This window comes from Mytilus galloprovincialis, chromosome 9, assembly GCF_965363235.1.
Source record: "Mytilus galloprovincialis chromosome 9, xbMytGall1.hap1.1, whole genome shotgun sequence".
NCBI classification, from domain to species: domain Eukaryota; kingdom Metazoa; phylum Mollusca; class Bivalvia; order Mytilida; family Mytilidae; genus Mytilus; species Mytilus galloprovincialis.
This window is the reverse complement of record NC_134846.1, coordinates 65,287,289-65,308,622: the sequence shown is the minus strand read 5'-3', so window position 1 is coordinate 65,308,622 and position 21,334 is coordinate 65,287,289. Positions and strand designations below refer to the sequence as shown.

Below are 21,334 nucleotides of genomic sequence, written 5' to 3'. Positions count from 1 at the left end.
GAAAAGTATCGAATGTATGCATATGGTTAATACGGAAAATTACGTTAGGGGCACCTTTGAACCTCTGTGGTGGCCAGACGGGCCCGGATCCCAGAAAAATATTTAAGTGGCAAATAGCTTGAATCAATACCTTTGAAATGAGCTAGGTCCGGTTCGGAACTTTGCCGTAGGGATATGTCGAGGAGTACCGAATGTGTGGTTGATATGGAAAATACGTAAATGGGCAACTCTGAACCTCTGTGGTGGCCAGACGGGCCCGGATCCCAGAAAAATATTTAAGTGGCAAATAGCTTGGATCAATACCTTTGAAATGAGCTAGGTCCGGTTCGGAACTTTGCCGTAGGGATATGTCGAGGAGTGCCGAATGTGTAGTTGGTATGGAAAATACGTAGATTGGCAACTTTGAACCTCTGTGGTGGCCAGACGGGCCCGGATCCCAGAAAAATATTTAAGTGGGGAATAGCTTGGGTCAATACCTTTAAAATGAGCTAGGTCCGGTTCGGAACTTTGCCGTTGGTATATGCCGAAAAGTATCGAATGTATGCATATGGTTAATACGGAAAATTACGTTAGGGGCACCTTTGAACCTCTGTGGTGGCCAGACGGGCCCGGATCCCAGAAAAATATTTAAGTGGCAAATAGCTTGAATCAATACCTTTGAAATGAGCTAGGTCCGGTTCGGAACTTTGCCGTAGGGATATGTCGAGGAGTACCGAATGTGTGGTTGATATGGAAAATACGTAAATGGGCAACTCTGAACCTCTGTGGTGGCCAGACGGGCCCGGATCCCAGAAAAATATTTAAGTGGCAAATAGCTTGGATCAATACCTTTGAAATGAGCTAGGTCCGGTTCGGAACTTTGCCGTAGGGATATGTCGAGGAGTGCCGAATGTGTAGTTGGTATGGAAAATACGTAGATTGGCAACTTTGAACCTCTGTGGTGGCCAGACGGGCCCGGATCCCAGAAAAATATTTAAGTGGGGAATAGCTTGGGTCAATACCTTTAAAATGAGCTAGGTCCGGTTCGGAACTTTGCCGTTGGTATATGCCGAAAAGTATCGAATGTATGCATATGGTTAATACGGAAAATTACGTTAGGGGCACCTTTGAACCTCTGTGGTGGCCAGACGGGCCCGGATCCCAGAAAAATATTTAAGTGGCAAATAGCTTGAATCAATACCTTTGAAATGAGCTAGGTCCGGTTCGGAACTTTGCCGTAGGGATATGTCGAGGAGTACCGAATGTGTGGTTGATATGGAAAATACGTAAATGGGCAACTCTGAACCTCTGTGGTGGCCAGACGGGCCCGGATCCCAGAAAAATATTTAAGTGGCAAATAGCTTGGATCAATACCTTTGAAATGAGCTAGGTCCGGTTCGGAACTTTGCCGTAGGGATATGTCGAGGAGTGCCGAATGTGTAGTTGGTATGGAAAATACGTAGATTGGCAACTTTGAACCTCTGTGGTGGCCAGACGGGCCCGGATCCCAGAAAAATATTTAAGTGGGGAATAGCTTGGGTCAATACCTTTAAAATGAGCTAGGTCCGGTTCGGAACTTTGCCGTTGGTATATGCCGAAAAGTATCGAATGTATGCATATGGTTAATACGGAAAATTACGTTAGGGGCACCTTTGAACCTCTGTGGTGGCCAGACGGGCCCGGATCCCAGAAAAATATTTAAGTGGCAAATAGCTTGAATCAATACCTTTGAAATGAGCTAGGTCCGGTTCGGAACTTTGCCGTAGGGATATGTCGAGGAGTACCGAATGTGTGGTTGATATGGAAAATACGTAAATGGGCAACTCTGAACCTCTGTGGTGGCCAGACGGGCCCGGATCCCAGAAAAATATTTAAGTGGCAAATAGCTTGGATCAATACCTTTGAAATGAGCTAGGTCCGGTTCGGAACTTTGCCGTAGGGATATGTCGAGGAGTGCCGAATGTGTAGTTGGTATGGAAAATACGTAGATTGGCAACTTTGAACCTCTGTGGTGGCCAGACGGGCCCGGATCCCAGAAAAATATTTAAGTGGGGAATAGCTTGGGTCAATACCTTTAAAATGAGCTAGGTCCGGTTCGGAACTTTGCCGTTGGTATATGCCGAAAAGTATCGAATGTATGCATATGGTTAATACGGAAAATTACGTTAGGGGCACCTTTGAACCTCTGTGGTGGCCAGACGGGCCCGGATCCCAGAAAAATATTTAAGTGGCAAATAGCTTGAATCAATACCTTTGAAATGAGCTAGGTCCGGTTCGGAACTTTGCCGTAGGGATATGTCGAGGAGTACCGAATGTGTGGTTGATATGGAAAATACGTAAATGGGCAACTCTGAACCTCTGTGGTGGCCAGACGGGCCCGGATCCCAGAAAAATATTTAAGTGGCAAATAGCTTGGATCAATACCTTTGAAATGAGCTAGGTCCGGTTCGGAACTTTGCCGTAGGGATATGTCGAGGAGTGCCGAATGTGTAGTTGGTATGGAAAATACGTAGATTGGCAACTTTGAACCTCTGTGGTGGCCAGACGGGCCCGGATCCCAGAAAAATATTTAAGTGGGGAATAGCTTGGGTCAATACCTTTAAAATGAGCTAGGTCCGGTTCGGAACTTTGCCGTTGGTATATGCCGAAAAGTATCGAATGTATGCATATGGTTAATACGGAAAATTACGTTAGGGGCACCTTTGAACCTCTGTGGTGGCCAGACGGGCCCGGATCCCAGAAAAATATTTAAGTGGCAAATAGCTTGAATCAATACCTTTGAAATGAGCTAGGTCCGGTTCGGAACTTTGCCGTAGGGATATGTCGAGGAGTACCGAATGTGTGGTTGATATGGAAAATACGTAAATGGGCAACTCTGAACCTCTGTGGTGGCCAGACGGGCCCGGATTCCAGAAAAATATTTAAGGTAGCACTCCACAGTTAGGTGTGTAGTTTCGCATTTTGGCCCCTGTGGATTTTTCAAATATGAGAGCTAGTGTGCAATAAAATTCATTTTTGGATAGCTGAGTATTAAAATAGCCTTTGTATTGGGTTTATATGAACATCAAGATTATGTAATGTATGTAATATAGGCTGTTTTCTGTATGACAGTCCGTATTTGCATGTCCCTACCATACATTGGTCCGGCAATTATTGTAATGTTTTTTTCCAACTTTTTATCGCACGAACTTTGTGATTGGATTTTACGAAAAAATGAGGCGAAAGACACCCATTTTTTATTTGATCATTAGGAAGATTTATGAAAACAGTTTCTAAAAAGGTTTCACTCAAAGGCATTGAAATTCTAGTTTGATCCAAATTTTGGGGGGATATGTGACATGTCCACCCCCCTTTTTGCAATATTTTATGGTAAATAAATGCAGAATGTTGCCATGGATACACATGAAAGGAATTAATTTTCACTCTTTTAACTTTTGAAAATCAAATCTATGGAATATACTGATTACATACATATGCACATGTACAACACAAACAGTTAGGTTAATGTATTAGAAATCCAGGAATAGGAGATGCTAAAACATTTTGTGGCTCATTTTTAATTTTATTTTTTAACTGTGGAGTGCTACCTAAGTTGGTAATAGCCTTGGTCAGTACCTTTAAAATCAGCCAGGTCCGGTTCGGAACTTTGCCGTAGGGATATGTCGAGGAATACCGAATGTATTGTTGATATAGAAAATACATGTACGTAAATGGACAATTTTGAACCTCTGTGGTGGCCAGACAGTGCCGGTTCCCAGAAAAATTTTGAAGTGGCGAATAGCTCGGGTCAATACCTTTAAAATGAGATAGGTCTGGTTCGGAACATGGACGTAGAGATAAGCCTAGGATTTCCGAAAGCATGTGTGGTTAATATGAAAAGTACGTTAAGGCACACCTTTGAATCCCTATAATGGCCAATATCTTTCATTAGTACAACACCTCCAAATATAGATAAATTAAGATGGCTTCTTATAATGCTAGTAAAAAAGAACACGAATATAAAGTGTATGGAACTTGTTTGGTAACCTTCTTTCATTGAAACAGGTTAAATTTAAAGTAGGGGACGGACACAGTTTTAAACTTTAAAGAAAAGAATGTTTAAAAAGGTGGACCGAGAAAAGTCTTAACCGGTGTCCCAAGTGTTAAACACTTAAGCCCAAAGGTATCGCATCAAGGATTTTACTGACGAAAAGTACAAAGTTCTTTTTATGAACCTTAACTTAAAAGACGGTTCAGGATTTGAACCGCATCGGAAAGGTCTTGCGAAAACAAAACAGGTGTGGGTGAAAGAGGTCTTTGTTCCATGAAAAGGGTAACCTAATTCCATAAACTCTTGATTTAAACAATAAGATTTGCAGTACCAACCTTTTAGCAAGTATAGGCTTTGACAATTTGCCCAAGATTATAAAGGATACTTTCGTTATGCGAGTATTAATGTGGTGAAGGCTTAATCATCTGGACTACGTCTTTACCAAATAATAAACCACTAACGGATTTTAATCTCCCACCAGCATGTTTCGATAGAATACACATCCTCAGACTCTCTAGATTTTCCTTGTTTTGGTCTTAAGCTTCTATTGACAACTAAAGTTTCAAGAGTTCATCAATGTTTTATGTGTCGAGTTTTTAATCTGATTTACCTCGAGTTCTTGGTGCAGAGTGGTCTTAAACTCATCTACCTTTTTCTCAAGTTCTTTAATGACTGTATCATATCCTTTCTCTAGTCGTTTTATATCTCTCTTTATCTGGTTACACGCGGATTGTAATTTTAATTCTAACGGTTTCGTATAGTGTTTCAATTGACGCATGACTCGTCGTTCTGTTGCAGCATCCGTATTATTATTCTAAGATTTAATGTTAGTGATAGGATTGTTGTTCATGTTCAATTCTTCAAGCAATTGTCTCCTATGTATTTCTCAATTTCCATAAAGTCCAAATTTGTCTGTCTTGAAAACGCAACTTCATCAAGGTTTTCCTTCAGACAACAAATGTGACAATTACAAACAAAAGTGTCCACAGACCACTGGTGCTCGTATCTGAAGTTCATCGGTGATGTAGTAGATCTTAAGTTTCAAGTAATTTACCATTACGTAAGGGGGAATTAAAGTCCGTAGGAATGAAAATACGCTTTGCTTGTTGTCGTCTTAAACTAACACGTCCAATGGGTTCCAGGTCTCATAATGGAAGGGTTAAAAGGTCATCAAACACGTCTTGCAATCGTTAAATGTAATGTTCTGTCAATTGACTTGTTTCTTCGTTCCTTTAGCTTTCCTGGTGTGTTGACCATCACCCATTCGATATTAACACATCTTGTAAACATCCATACAAAGTTAGCCATCATTTGACCACCACATGCATACCAATCATTTTTTTGTTGTTGACGTTGGTCGGAATTCGAAAACGGGTTGTCCATACAATAGTTTGATGTGTCAATCTTGTTTTGAATGTGAGATATGTCTTTGTAAAAGTCGTCGGTTTAAATTTAATAGGCTTAACTATCAGTGTCGGTAAACAATTGTCGAACTTTGTTCCCGTTGGTTTACGCACAAAGTCCAAATGAATGTCGTACATTTAAAATCTTTGAAATGTCTAAGATAATTGCTCCTTAGTACACAGGCTTGTTAAACTTTAGTTTGGTTTTCTTTATGTTTACTACTACCATGGACTCGTTATACACCACGAATTGATCACAGTTGGGTGTAGCTATTAGTTTCAACGGTTGCTTATCAGTAGTCATTAATATTATATTCACCCGTTAACGTGTGTTTTCCATGGTATTTTCAAACATTGAGTTGTTCATCAGTTTAAAGGAATACTTTTCAGATACGATGCTGGCTATGATTCTAAGGTTAGTGTTCATGTCAATGAAAATTTTAAGCCAAATTGATTGTTAAAGTTTTGACACACGATGCACTTTGGTTAATACCAACCATTGGAAACAACACTGTTTCAAATTTCAAAAAAAAATTAGTAAACACATGTAGTACATGAACATAGTCAGCCACACTAATGTGTTTATTATTAAGTCGGTCAGCAGATAGTAGTTGTGTTTTCGTCATGTCGTAATGACCCTTCATGAAATCGTAAGATAAACATTTTATTTTTAATTATTTATCATAAATTCATTATTCTACCTAAATCACGACTTTCATACCTTAAATTGGTTCAACTTTAAATTCTAAGCTAAATATATAAAGGTGTCGGACGAATTTAACATAAACTTACACGAATCAATGAAAAGCATTTCTTACCGGTAATTGACAGTCTAAGTTACATTTTTTTTATGTGCTGCACCACGATACTTACCTGTCGAACGCTCGTGATCACGCACTTTGTCTTCACCTAATTCATCATCGCACATGTGACAATCTTAACTCGCTGTAAAACATTGGGATCTTCTTCAGTCATCACCAGGTCTTTTATCAATGTAGATGTCTGCAATCGCCTTCATTATCTCTTCCATACAAGCCACGAATCTCTGAACAATGTCTTCCAGTGAGTACACTTTTGTTTCTTTATATTCCCTATGAGCATACTGGACACGGTAGTAAAACCAGAAGGTGTATTTTGTTAGTTAACATCCATGTAAGCTTTTAGTTTGTCAGGTTGGCAAGTGTCTATCTGTTCTTAGCTACATTGAATGTCAGCATAAATAACATAAGGAAATCGCATTTTACGTTGGTACTATGTTGTAAGATATTGTAATAGTATTATCTTCTGGAATTTCGATTTTCACTCCATTCATCATATCACAATACATTAAATGTTCGTCTAAAAAGTCTTACTTTAACAATGATTGAAACATCTTCGACAAAAACACTTAACCATTGTGGGATGACATTTGGGGACTTAACAAATGTGATAATAGTTATCAAAGTACCAGGATTATAATTTTGTACGCCAGACGCGCGTTTCGTCTACATAAGACTCATCAGTGACGCTCATATTAAAATATTTATAAAGCCAAACAAGTACAAAGTTGAAGAGCATTTAGGATCCAAAATTCCAAAAAGTTGTGCCAAATACGGCTAAGGTAATCTATTCCTGGGATAAGAAAATCCTTAGTTTTTCGAAAAATTCAGTTTTGTAAACGGGAAATTTATAAAAATGACCACAATATTGATATTCATGTCAACACCGAAGTGTTGACTACTGGGCTGGTAATACCCTCGGGGACGAAACGTCCACCATCAGTGGCATCGACCCAGTGGTGTATATAGTTATCAAAGTACCAGGATTATAATTTTGTACGCCAGACGCGCGTTTCGTCTACTTAAGACTAATCAGTGACGCTCATATCAAAATATTTATAAAGCCAAACAAGTACAAAGTTGAAGAGCATTTAGGATCCAAAATTCCAAAAAGTTGTGCCAAATACGGCTAAGGTAATCTATTCCTGGGATAAGAAAATCCTTAGTTTTTCGAAAAATTCAGTTTTGTAAAACGGGAAATTTATAAAAATGACCACAATAATCATATTCATGTCAACACCGAAGTGTTGACTACTGGGCTGGTAATACCCTCGGGGACGAAACGTCCACCAGCAGTGGCATCGACCCAGTGGTGTAAATAGTTATCAAAGTACCAGGATTATAATTTTGTACGCCAGACGCGCGTTTCGTCTACATAAGACTCATCAGTGACGCTCATATCAAAATATTTATAAAGCCAAACAAGTACAAAGTTGAAGAGCATTTAGGATCCAAAATTCCAAAAAGTTGTGCCAAATACGGCTAATGTAATCTATTCCTGGGATAAGAAAATCCTTAGTTTTTCGAAAAATTCAGTTTTGTAAACGGGAAATTTATAAAAATGACCACAATATTGATATTCATGTAAACACCGAAGTGTTGACTACTGGGCTGGTAATACCCTCGGGGACGAAACGTCAACCAGCAGTGGCATCGACCCAGTGGTGTAAATAGTTATCAAAGTATCAGGATTATAATTTTGTACGCCAGACGCGCGTTTCGTCTACATAAGACTCATCAGTGACGCTCATATCAAAATATTTATAAAGCCAAACAAGTACAAACTTTTTATCCAACAGTAATGATGTTTAGTAGCATTGGTTAAATACAACGTGTTTGTGTGAGTTCTATTCTTTCTGATGTTTTTTGAATTTTTAACGGGAACTTTTTTGTATTTTTTGTATTGACTCACTCGTAAAATGTACTTTTCTGATCCACCTATTCATGATGGGATTGTGAGAATACAGCTCACGTTAATAATGGCCTTCTTCTGTGCTAGTTTTACTGAAAGGCGTAGGTAAGACTCAAACTTCAGGGATACAATTTATTCATATGAAGGTGTACTTCTACAATATGACTAACGTTCACTCACTTCCATCACGCATGCAAGTTGCTATGTTTTCTTTTGCCTTTTCTATCTTTACTGTTAGTTCAGTGTCTTAGTTGGTTGATTCAGTAATACTAACTTGCCATGCTTGAGTTGACCTTAAAAGTGGAATCACTGTTACCTGTTGCAAGGTTTTTTTTACCAACTGTACTAGAAGCACCTTCGATGCCTACTTTAAGTTGTCTTCTGAAATTTTACGAATCAAATGTATGTAAAGCACTTCGACTTGCCTTAAAAATGAATTAACAAATGGTTCAATAAACACTGTAGTTCTTTTCTGCCATCTTTCATCTTAATAACAGGTTTCTTAGCTATGTCTTGTTGCAGTCCTTTTTCCTTTATCTTGATCTATATATACCACGTTTCTTTGCTTTTAGTATTAATTCATTTTTAGTGAACACTTCGGTATGGGGTAACACTTGATGCGTTTTGTCTTCAATAAGCTTTACCAACACGTCTTTTGGGTTTATTCCATATCCTTTTAACCCCAAATCCTTTGTTTACCGTTATTTGTAAATGACCCGTTGGTATTGTCTTTATAAACCTAGCGCAACCTCTTTATTATGTAGAGCATGTATATTAACTGACAATCTAGGCGTACCCGATATGTTTTTGTTTGTTAATGCCATTGTTTATTTAATACTTACACACATGTGTCTTTTATGATTATTTTTTTTTCAATTTTACACCCCTAACCACCACTTGTAATTTTTTTAATCTAATGTTTACTAGATGTGAAAAGAAAAATAAGGACACGTACTACTACGCGGTTTTCTGTCTAATAAGGGTATAGGCAGTCGTACTTATGATGAACGGTCCTTCCAACGTTCTTGTTTCGTAATACAACCCACTACAAGCCCACATGTTACCCATTTTATTGACTTCAAGATTAGTAGGTAAGTATCACAAATTATTCCATCCCCACTTGTAGTGTCAATTTTTTTGGTCACCTCATTTGTTGGTAGGTCCTTATATTTTTGTTTTTCTTTTGTGTCAAAGGTATTCAGATCAATGAAATAATATTGATTATAAGATGCCTTCATAATCCTAAATATTCCTATCTTCTGGGTTTTTTTTCAATTTAAAAAACACCACCCGTTCTCCTATTCAAATTCTAACCCTAACACCCCTTACCCTAACACACCTTACTCTAAAACCTTAAACACCTTAATGAGCAGTTTTAAATCAGACTACTTTAACTTTTACACCATGATGCTTATTTACCTGTATAATGTTACGTCATAACTTTTACTTACTAATATGACGTCACTTTTTTCACTGTCACCTTCCTACTTTCACGTTCACTGTTAATTACTAAAATTGAAAGTGTTGCAGCATTCTCTATTCTACACCACTGGTATGAACCCAGGCTATTCACTACTTTTTTTATATAATCCAGAGCCATCTGCATTACAGTGGTTCCGAAATTCATATAACGTATTTAACTTACAAACCACATATTCGGAACATCTTAGCATATCCTTAAGGCAAAGTTCCGATTTAATATTTTTCTGGGATCATGGCAATCCTGACCACAATTGGGGTTAAAAGTTGTGCCTTAACATATTTTCATAATAATCATGTCAGAAAATACACGAATACAAACATTATGCTATGGTAACGTTGTTACCATACGCTATAGTGAGTGACGTTATTGTATTATTCATTAGCTATCATGACGATTAAACGTATATAGAACACACAACGCATTTATTGAGATTTATAACATTTATGGTGCCGTGACGGACGTTAAAGGCAATACGTGTCGACAACAGAGCAGCATTGACGAAGCTATGGATCAAATTCGAGGAGCTGAAAGAGAATCCTGAAAACGTCAAAATGGAGGAATTCAAAGCCATAGAGTATGCCGTAACCCAGAAAAAGAAGATTATTCATGATTTAAACGAGAAGATGAAAGAAATCCAACACGAGGATCACATTGAACAAGAAATTACAGACTCGGATGAGTATATGCTTGATTTAGACAGTAAACTAAAGCAAATACGAAAACTTAAGCAAACAATCAAATCCCCCAATAATAATTCTAATTTAAAAGAAAGTAAACAATGAACGCTAACACTGAATGCTATATACCTACATCAAACGCTATTTATACAAACACATCAGCCGTTTACATGCTAAACACTAGAAAACGAATTCCATCGGAGGAAAATCCTACCGGAAATCAATCAAGCAACTTTATTGGTCCGATTTTACAATCATACAATACTCAGGAAGATTGTTCGTATATACAACCACCAGCCCAACTACCAAATGTATTTAGTAATGTAAATCATAGATTATTTTAATTAGATTAGCCACATTTTGACGGGTATGTTTTACATTGAGAACATTTTGGGACTTTTACGAATGTACCATACACTAAAATAGTAGCCTTACACCAATACAGAAATTTAGTTATCTGAAAGCCCAGCTTATAAGAACCGCCGCCCAAACCATAGCAGGATTTGCGCTTACGCAAACCAATTATGAGACAGCCGTTTGTTTGCTAAGAGAGAGATTTGGAAACTCACACAATTTTTTAATGCTTACATGAAATCACTCATGAGCTTACCCGCACCGACAAATGATGCATTTAGCTTGAGATCTTACGGAGACACACTTGAATCATATGTGCGAGGATTAGAGTCACTTTGTCAAACACCTGAGATGTATGGTTCGCTTTAGTTTTGGACAAGTTACCGATTGACATGAGAAAATCTGTTGCAAGAAAACGCGGGAGATATAACTTGATATTGAAAAATCTACGAATAGCAATAACTAAAGAGATTGAAATACTTAAAGCTGGCGAAGGAGTCATGAATTCAGACATATTGTACGCCACTGCACTTTTTTATGGGTACGCAATCACATTCATACAAGAGCGAATTCAAAGACACACGTAAGATGGTAAATACACATACATGTATATTTTTTTTAGCTGAGCACTATCCGGCGGAGTGCCCTGAAGTAACAGACGTAAACATAAGAATCAAATTGTAAAACAGAAACAGTTATGCTTTAACTGTAAAGGGTCACACTAAGTAGCCGTATGCCACTCTACTGAACGATGCAAAAAGTTTAACGGAATACATCATACTAGCATATGTAAAGGAAAAGAGGTAATTCCAGGTATGACACCGCAGCCTACAATACAATAGTCAGCAATCAACGTAGCTGAAACACCAAACGAGACTACAGTAATGTATCCATCACATCAGAGTCACGACATTCTCCCGAAAACAACAACTGCACCAGTTGTAAATAACGACCAAGAACTAGAAAGTAACATCTTATTTGACGAGGGAGCACAGCCTTCTACAATTTTATAACTCAGAAATTAACTGATAAATTAGAAATAAATCCTACAGAAAAAGTAAGCATTCATCCGTCTGTGATTTGAAATTTATCCCAGAAGGTTCGCAACTTAGACAATGGAACAATACAGTTACAGACCGACACAGGAGAAAAAGTCCACATCGACACACTCATTGTTCCAGAGATTGCCGTTCCGATTTAAAACAAGATTTCACAGACTACAAGGAACTTTCCTCTTTTAAACTTAAGTACAGAACGTTTCGAAATTGACTTACTCATAGGCACCGACTACTACTGGTAAATTATCGAGGACAGAGTTATAAGAGGAAAATGACCAATCGTTGTACAGTCAAAGTTCGGATGTGTGTTATCGGGAATAATCAATAGAAACATCCACCATCCGACAACATCTATAGCTCTGGTAAACGTCACTGAAGACAAGAACACAGCGAAAAAGGAAAGTCCACGGCAAAGTTGCTATGGAAACATGACCGTTCAGATGATATACCTTCAGGCACGACCGTTGCCAAAAGAAGACCAGAAGACACATCACAATGGCTCGTACAAAGTAGATCGCACATGAACCCACTTAAGGAAAATTTCAAAGAAAGTAACTTGCTACCTAGACGAACGAACACACCCTCAACTGGTAGAGTCAAGAACCCAAATAGATACAAGAAAGGAACTTACAACGCATAAAGAAAATTACCGCTGAGTGATGCTACAGTAGGCGGCAGAAAAAAAATCCATGAATGGACTATGAGATAAACTTTAGTTGTGATCAGTTAAGGTTAAGGAACTAGATTATTTTATTTGAGATGGACATAAATTTAAATTTCTTTTATCTATATTGTGAAATTACATTTTCTTACAATTTTTCGTTACATACTTCGGAAAATACGCAAGGTACAAACATTATGCTATGGTAACGTTGTAACTATAACGCTATAGTAAGTGATGTTATTGTATTATTCATTACCTATCACTACATTTAAACGTATATAGAAAACACAACGCATTTATTGAGATTCTTCAACAATCTTACATTCGGAATTCCTAAGAATATCTTTACGGTAATTTTCGAACCTTTCCAAGCTCATTTCAAAGGTATTGACCTAGGCTATTCCTTACTTAAATATTTTTCTGGGATCCGGGCCCGTCTGGCCACCACAGAGGTTCAAAGGTGCCCCTTAACGCAATTTTCCGTATTAACCATATGCATACATTCGGTACTTTTCGGCATATACCAACGGCAAAGTTCCGAACCGGACCTAGCTCATTTTAAAGGTATTGACCCAAGCTATTCCCCACTTAAATATTTTTCTGGGATCTGAGCCCGTCTGGCCACCACAGAGGTTCAAAGTTGCCAATTTACGTATTTTCCATATCAACCACACATTCGGTACTCCTCGACATTTCCCTACGGCAAAGTTCCGAACCGGACCTAGCTCATTTTAAAGGTATTGACCCAAGCTATTCCCCACTTAAATATTTTTCTGGGATCCGGGGCCGTCTGGCCACCACAGAGGTTCAAAGTTGCCCATTTACGTATTTTCCATATCAACCACATATTCGGTACTCCTCGACATATCCCTACGGCAAAGTTCCGAACCGGACCTAGCTCATTTTAAAGGTATTGACCCAAGCTATTCACCACTTAAATATTTTTTTGGGATCCGGGCCCGTCTGGCCACCACAGAGGTTCAAAGTTGCCAATTTACGTATTTTCCATATCAACCACACATTCGGTACTCCTCGACATATCCCTACGGCAAAGTTCCGAACCGGACCTAGCTCATTTTAAAGGTATTGACCCAAGCTATTCCCCACTTAAATATTTTTTTGGGATCCGGGCCCGTCTGGCCACCACAGAGGTTCAAAGGTGCCCCTTAACGTAATTTTCCGTTTTAACCATATGCATACATTCGGTACTTTTCGGCATATACCAACGGCAAAGTTCCGAACCGGACCTAGCTCATTTTACAGGTATTGACCCAAGCTATTCCCCACTTAAATATTTTTCTGGGATCCGGGCCCGTCTGGCCACCACAGAGGTTCAAAGGTGCCCCTTAACGTAATTTTCCGTTTTAACCATATGCATACATTCGGTACTTTTCGGCATATACCAACGGCAAAGTTCCGAACCGGACCTAGCTCATTTTAAAGGTATTGACCCAAGCTATTCACCACTTAAATATTTTTCTGGGATCCGGGCCCGTCTGGCCACCACAGAGGTTCAAAGTTGCCCATTTACGTATTTTCCATATCAACCACACATTCGGTACTCCTCGACATTTCCCTACGGCAAAGTTCCGAACCGGACCTAGCTCATTTTAAAGGTATTGACCCAAGCTATTCCCCACTTAAATATTTTTCTGGGATCCGGGCCCGTCTGGCCACCACAGAGGTTAAAAGTTGCCCATTTACGTATTTTCCATATCAACCACACATTCGGTACTCCTCGACATATCCCTACGGCAAAGTTCCGAACCGGACCTAGCTCATTTTAAAGGTATTGGCCCAAGCTATTCCCCACTTAAATATTTTTCTGGGATCCGGGCCCGTCTGGCCACCACAGAGGTTCAAAGGTGCCCCTTAACGTAATTTTCCGTTTTAACCATATGCATACATTCGGTACTTTTCGGCATATACCAACGGCAAAGTTCCGAACCGGACCTAGCTCATTTTAAAGGTATTGACCCAAGCTATTCACCACTTAAATATTTTTCTGGGATCCGGGCCCGTCTGGCCACCACAGAGGTTCAAAGTTGCCCATTTACGTATTTTCCATATCAACCACACATTCGGTACTCCTCGACATTTCCCTACGGCAAAGTTCCGAACCGGACCTAGCTCATTTTAAAGGTATTGACCCAAGCTATTCCCCACTTAAATATTTTTCTGGGATCCGGGCCCGTCTGGCCACCACAGAGGTTCAAAGTTGCCCATTTACGTATTTTCCATATCAACCACACATTCGGTACTCCTCGACATATCCCTACGGCAAAGTTCCGAACCGGACCTAGCTCATTTTAAAGGTATTGACCCAAGCTATTCCCCACTTAAATATTTTTCTGGGATCCGGGCCCGTCTGGCCACCACAGAGGTCCAAAGTCGTCTTAGGGTGGTCACCTTCATTTAAGCAGTCTCTGGTAGCTGTTCACTATTAATTTCTTTTCTTTTTTGGCTTTCCATAAGTATTTCTATGTATATTTCTATATGTTTCTGGAGTAATTGGATTTTGTTTCATATTTTATATATTAAATTACATCTTTGGTGAATCCTCTGTTATGTTTTATTGGTAAAAATCTATATAACATAAAGACAAATATACAACTTGTATCAGGGTTTATATTCGAGGACAACGAAAATTTATGACAGCTTGAAGGGGTCATAGAATGGTATCTTTTCCCTCAGGCTTTATAGTGATTTTCAACTAAATTTAAATATTGAACCGACGGCTAGCAGTCGGTTGGATATTGAATATCAATTATCGAATGTCAAATAAAGGACAGACCGCTTACATACATATTTAAAACGGAATGAAATGCTTTAGAAATTAGCAGAAACCGTGAAATTGTCGATTTCCGCTGTTAGATTGCATTTAACTAAGATTTAGCGATTTTTGGAACGTTTGAGCCTCACGCAGTTTTTTGGTTTTTAGACATATCGTCAAAATTGGCTGCTGGAAAAAAGTGGCTGCTATCTTGATTGGCCGATAAAAGTGGCTGCCAGCTTGAGTCTGGTATTGAAATCAGATGACTTATTAAGTATACATATAAAGAGAGAAAGTTTCAATGTTTTTAGCTTTTAAATGAAAACTATGCAAATTGAATATAACACTTTATATTATATTAAATATGGAGCTAAATAAACAAAAGGGGGCATTAAAAAGAAAATTGTTAAACCAGTTAATACCACATACAGCCTACTCGAATGGGAGAGTTGAAACCTTATACTAGTCATTAAGTTAATGCTTTATTATTTCAAAATTTATCAACTGAGAATTTGAGAAAGTGTGAAATAACAAACCCGTTTTTAAAGTGGGATATATAAGGACAAGTATTTATCACTCTTGCAATAACTGACAACTGAATGACAAAATGTTAAACAAATACAAACGAGAAACTCAACGACCTAATTTATGCTTAAACAATAAACGAAAACCAAATATTGCAGATAGCGACAAACTACAACATCTGAATAATGGACTCCTATTAAAATTGGGACAGGCAAATACAGAGGTGGCAGGTTAAACGTGTTAACAGCCTAAATTTGAAACAAAAAAGCTTGACTCGTCAGATCGGCATGGAAAAAAACTCATAAGGGAGCTACCATTTGATTTTTATGGGGGGGCTAGGATGAAATTTGAAAAAAATAGGCAGGACAGGAGTTTTGAGTAAAAAAAAAAAGGCAGGATTAGACACTTGCAAAAAAAAAAAGTCAGGACGACAATTTAGGTAAAAAAAAAGTCAGGATAAACTAAAAAAAAAAGGCAGGACCGATCAGAGTGAAAAATAAAAAGGCAGGACAGAGATTACAGCTAAAACAAAATGCAGGACAAAATTTTTCATCCTAGCCCCTTCATAAAAATCAAATGGTAGCTCCCTAACAAAAAAAAAAAAAATGAAGTACGAGTCATTGAATAGTACTTAGATACAAGAAGATGTGGTATGAGTGCAAATGAGACAACTATCCACCCAGGTCATAATTTGTAAAAGTAAACCACTGTAGGTCAAAGTACGGTCTTCAGCATGGAGCCTTGGATCACAACGAACAGCAAGCTAGAAAGGGCCCCACAATGACTTGTGTGAAACCATTCAAACGGGAAAACCAACGGTCTATAATCTATATAAAAACGAGAAACAATTATGAACCAAATCAACAAACGACATCCACTAAACATCAGGTTCCTGACTTAAGACAGGTGGAAACAAATTCAGCGGGTTTAAACGTTTGAATAGGTACCAACCTTCACCCTTACCTAAAACAATAGTGCATTACCAAAAAAAAGAAGACATGCAATCGTGTGACAGAGTCAATGTTTCCTTTGTGGGCGTTTAGCTGGACGCCTGTTTTGTTCACTTATCGCTCTACACTAGAAGCATTGATTTGAAGGAAAATACCGTGCATTTTTTTTTAATTTACTGTCATAAATCTTAATAAATCGTTTCAATTTAAAGTAAAGAGATGTCATGATCTCCTTGTGTACAGCAGATTCCTGGAACTTTCAGATAAATCATCCCATCAAAATCTTAATTACTTTTTGAGATTTTGGTCTTTAAATCCTTGCGAGACATTTAACATTCGGAGCGAAACTTTAGAAGGAATAACAGGCATGCGAGTTTTTTTTTTGGCTTTAAGGCCCTGATCAATCACAAAATCTGTAAATGTCACCCCACTTCGGAAGGAGAGTGTTTTTAAATGTAGAATGTTTTAGGTAACCACAAGTGATTATTGACCACTTGGCGGGAGACCAATGAGTACTCGATCGATATTGATCAGTTTATCATTTTTTAACGGTATGTCACATTCAACTTACCCAATGACGAAGCTTAAAATTTGTGAAGGCAATTTGCTTGCTTATGGATGCCTTTAGTCATACGTAAAGAAAATTATATAGATAGATCTATAATGAGGAAAACAGTTAGACATCATAAGGCAGCAAACGAGTTAGCTTTATCTGAAATTCATAGTAAATAGTGATTTACAGGTTTGATGATTGATTAATTGTTTGATTGATTGATTGATTACGGTCATGGACTTTGTCTCTACGAGAACATATTAAATAAAGATTCATCATAACGATAAAACAATGTTTCTATTTAGAAATAAAACAAAAGTCAATTGTATCAAATAAACTTTAAAGAAATTGTAAATAACTCTGCTCTGATGACATAATTTAAACTACAAGGTATCAAACCATTTAATGTCGGGGTTAGTTATTTCACTTAATCGAATTTTCATCATATAACCGTATACTTGGCAGATGTTACACGCGATATGCAACTATATTCACGTTAATAATCTTGTCTTCACATGTGTTACAAAGATGAATGAACTATTTGCCAATGGACGTTGAGGAGGTTTAGGGATTTATGTTCGGACTCCTTAGTTTTTTTCTATCAATGTAGGGTAAAATATTTTGCCCCATAACCCCTTTTTTTCTTTTCATATCAAACTTCAATAGCTCCTAAAAGGTCATTTACCAAAATTTAAGCAGATTCTTCACTTCTTTGGATTTGAGAACCTTATAATACCAATGCAAATATAACGTAACGGTACCCAAATTGCACCTATTTAGCAAAAATATAAGTGGAAGTCTAATACAAGATTTCCTAGAGACTAAACAAGTTGTATTTTTATGATCCGATAGTATGCACGTCTTTCAACATAGGTAAATATATTTAGATATACACAAAACGTTTACAGTATTTATCAACAAATGAAGTGTTTACTGAAAAAGCAAAATGTACTGAAACGTCGCCATGCAAGTATCCATTTCTTAAAAAAAGAAGAGTAAGCATGGACAAATATCCAATTGTTCAAAATATTTGAAAAAAATAAACAAAAGCTCTGTTATTCGACTTTTGACGATGCAAATTTAAGCATGGATGCAATTTGGGTACTCTTCATTACAGAATCATTGATGGTTTGGGGGTTAGTTCAGACCAATTTTTCTATGATTCCATATGAATTGAAAATCAAATTGGTTTACCTATATAATAAAGAAGGATACGGCTACAAAATAAACACAAAATGGAAATGTTTGTCTTTTAAACTAATGTTCTTACGAGTTATAGTATCAATCCTTATTTCTTGATTTATTTAATTTCACCTTAGTACATCATTAAGCAACAAGCGATCAATCAATGTATACGTGTAATAACGGAATGCACACACTTTTGTAAAGAAAGAATATACTAGTGCATTGCATATACCAGAAATTTGTCGAAAGTACAGTTACACGTGTACCATTGAACTCACAATCTAGCAAAAAAGATGTTGCATGCGCACGTACCTTCTGCTCTGTGTAAACCACACTGTTTGAGGGCCGACACAAGTTTGTCTTTAGTCGCAGACTTTCCAACATGTTCGTACCACAAACTCAGCCCTTTAAATGCTAGATGCGCTTTTGATGCATGATATTCATGGGCTTCTAACTGGGCCAATTCTAATTCCTGTATGCCCAGCTTCCGACACACTTCTTTCCATTGTCTTATAATGTAAGGGCATATTTGTCGAAATATTTCACGAATATCTAAAAACGAAAATTACAAGTAGAATCTAAGCACAATTTTAAAAAGATTCAATACACATTTTAAAACATCTCGGTTCTTAATTACTTTTATAGCAACCTAGGAAATGATCAGCTGCATCACTGGGATACAACATGATACCACAGTCACATCAACCCAATTTTGAATATCTGGTCGAGTTTCACATGGCACCCTCTCTTTACTTAAAGCTCCCCAAGGGTGACTGGGGAATAGAAATGTGGTCACTTGGTCTTCTTCCGACAGGCAGTAAAACGCTCGCCGAAGTGGGGCGTCCGTTTGGCTGTACGGGATATATCAAGTTTGCAGCCTTGTCCGGTCAGAATGGAGACGTTAAATCCGATGCCTCGTGTAAAAAGAGTGGTGCGCTCTTTGCACGTTAAGAACCCTTGTAACAACTCGTTGAGGGGTCCGTAGGTGGCCTGTTGCAGGGAAAGTTCTGTCTCTATCCAATATACCCTCATTTTCCAGTGGCAGTCCAAATTTCCCCGACCCCCATTCCGGTTGGCCTCTATTATTACGAGACATAACTATTGTATTTATTGTCAACTTGTTCTCGTACTGAACATGCATGACATATTTGCCACTGGACGTTAAGCAACCAACAATTAATCAACCATACTAAAAGAACCCAATAATCTATAACAGTTCCGTAGGAGTGCCATTAGGAACTTTTTCCGAATATATTAGTTAAACCTGATATGTTCCTTCAATTTGGGGTACTCAAAGAGTCCAACCGTACCTGGCGACTTCCATTTTTTACGAAAAACTACCATTATAAATCACAAATGAAATAAATCAAATAAACTCTGCGTTCAATCATTCTATACTAAGTATTATCAATAATAATGTTAGAAATGAATAAAACTAATTAAAATAATAACAATACCTATTTGTAGATTATTTACTAACAAATTAATCTGATTAAGATCAAGTAGAAATTATTTATTTCGTCTATAGGTCGGCTATTGCTTAAATTTGATAGTTTTCAATTGATGTAAATATGCCCCCGAGCGTTTTAAATACTCGTATAGAGTAATCTATTTAATGTTTGAAGAAAAGAAAATTGCTCGATTACTTATGACAATTTTTTTCTTTTTAATTTCAATACTTTCAAAATGAATAAAAATGTGGTAATTTTAATTGTCACTTTATCCCCATATTACTTGACCTATATACAATTAAAATCTGTAAGAAAAATATTTTCATTTATGTTATGTGGTATTTACCACTCTAGTTATTCTTCAGTTAAGATCTTTTAGTAGATAAAACTCAGTTTTGTTATACACCTCCATGGTCACAAAGCAAGGCGATCATATAAGTATTTTTTTGTAGGTGTTCCTCCCTCTACGTCAATAAAGAAAAGTCAATATACAATGAAATATACCCAATAAAAAACAAAATCATATCTAAACGTTACTTTATTAATGCTTGACATTTTTACTTTACAGAATGAGTATTGACAAAAATGACTCATAAATGTCTGTATTTTAAAGTTTAATGTACCAAAATGTTTAATAAAAGTCTGAATTTTAAAGTTAATATACAAAATAACCGATACATATCTGCATTTTAAAGTAAATATATACAAAATAACTTATAAATATCTGCATTTTAAAGGTAAGTGTACTCACCATCAACTTCAACACAGATCTCATTTATAGAAGATGCCATTTAAGTTTATCACTCCGACAAATTCCATAAATTAAAAGTTAAACCACTCTATATACTGCATGTGAAAATCTCATACATGCACAATGTATATCCACAATCTATTGGAAATTGTCAATTGTTACCGCATAGAGTTCGTGTTTAAACGGAGAAATCTCATTTACTACGCAAAATTCTGTCAAACCGTTATAGAATTAAATGATCCTTATAAAATGACTTTTCAAAACCATTTGCCGGAAAGTGAAAAAATAGAAAAGACAATTTACTGCAATTCCTCCATGATAGTAAATCGGTGAACTAAAATGACTTATCTCGAATAATAACACTTAACAAAAGTCACCTTATACTACTATTTAAATAGAAGTAATAAATAAAACCTTGAATAAATTCTTATTTTCGATCTAATTTTTATAGCAGTGTCAAAAACTATTTATCTTATGATCAAATTACTATAATTGACAAACAGCAGATCGTTTACAAGGCGTTAAACAGTTGAAGTTGAGTTTACTTATAAACAATTAAGTTTACTTCTAAACAATTATATTTATGATTTACTTTCGGACGTAAATTCGGAATGATTTTCCTATATAAATATTGACCTAATGTTTAACGATTGATTTCTTCGTTGCTTTTGATAATATCGATTTATATCATTTCCAAATGTTTCTTAAGTTTTATTTGCCATCGTCTTATTACTAACAATATATAAAAGTATAAGAGACTTTTCCACT

At 37.1% G+C, this 21,334-nt stretch overlaps 1 protein-coding gene across 3 annotated transcripts in view; it reads right to left on the bottom strand.

Annotated features, from left to right (window-relative positions):
- LOC143045656 (uncharacterized) overlaps nt 1-21,334 on the bottom strand; it is a 36,941-nt gene extending 15,607 nt beyond the window's left edge. The window contains exons 1-2 of one of the 3 annotated variants that reach the window (XM_076218307.1): nt 20,567-21,334; nt 18,677-18,916 (exon numbers count right to left, since the gene is read on the bottom strand). In XM_076218307.1, the coding sequence (XP_076074422.1) occupies nt 18,677-18,916; nt 20,567-20,606 (280 nt within the window). In that variant the 5' untranslated portion in view covers nt 20,607-21,334. Of the gene's footprint in view, nt 1-18,676; nt 18,917-19,674; nt 19,729-20,566 lie in introns of those variants that run through there. The other 2 variants (XM_076218305.1, XM_076218306.1) reach the window with 2 other exon arrangements.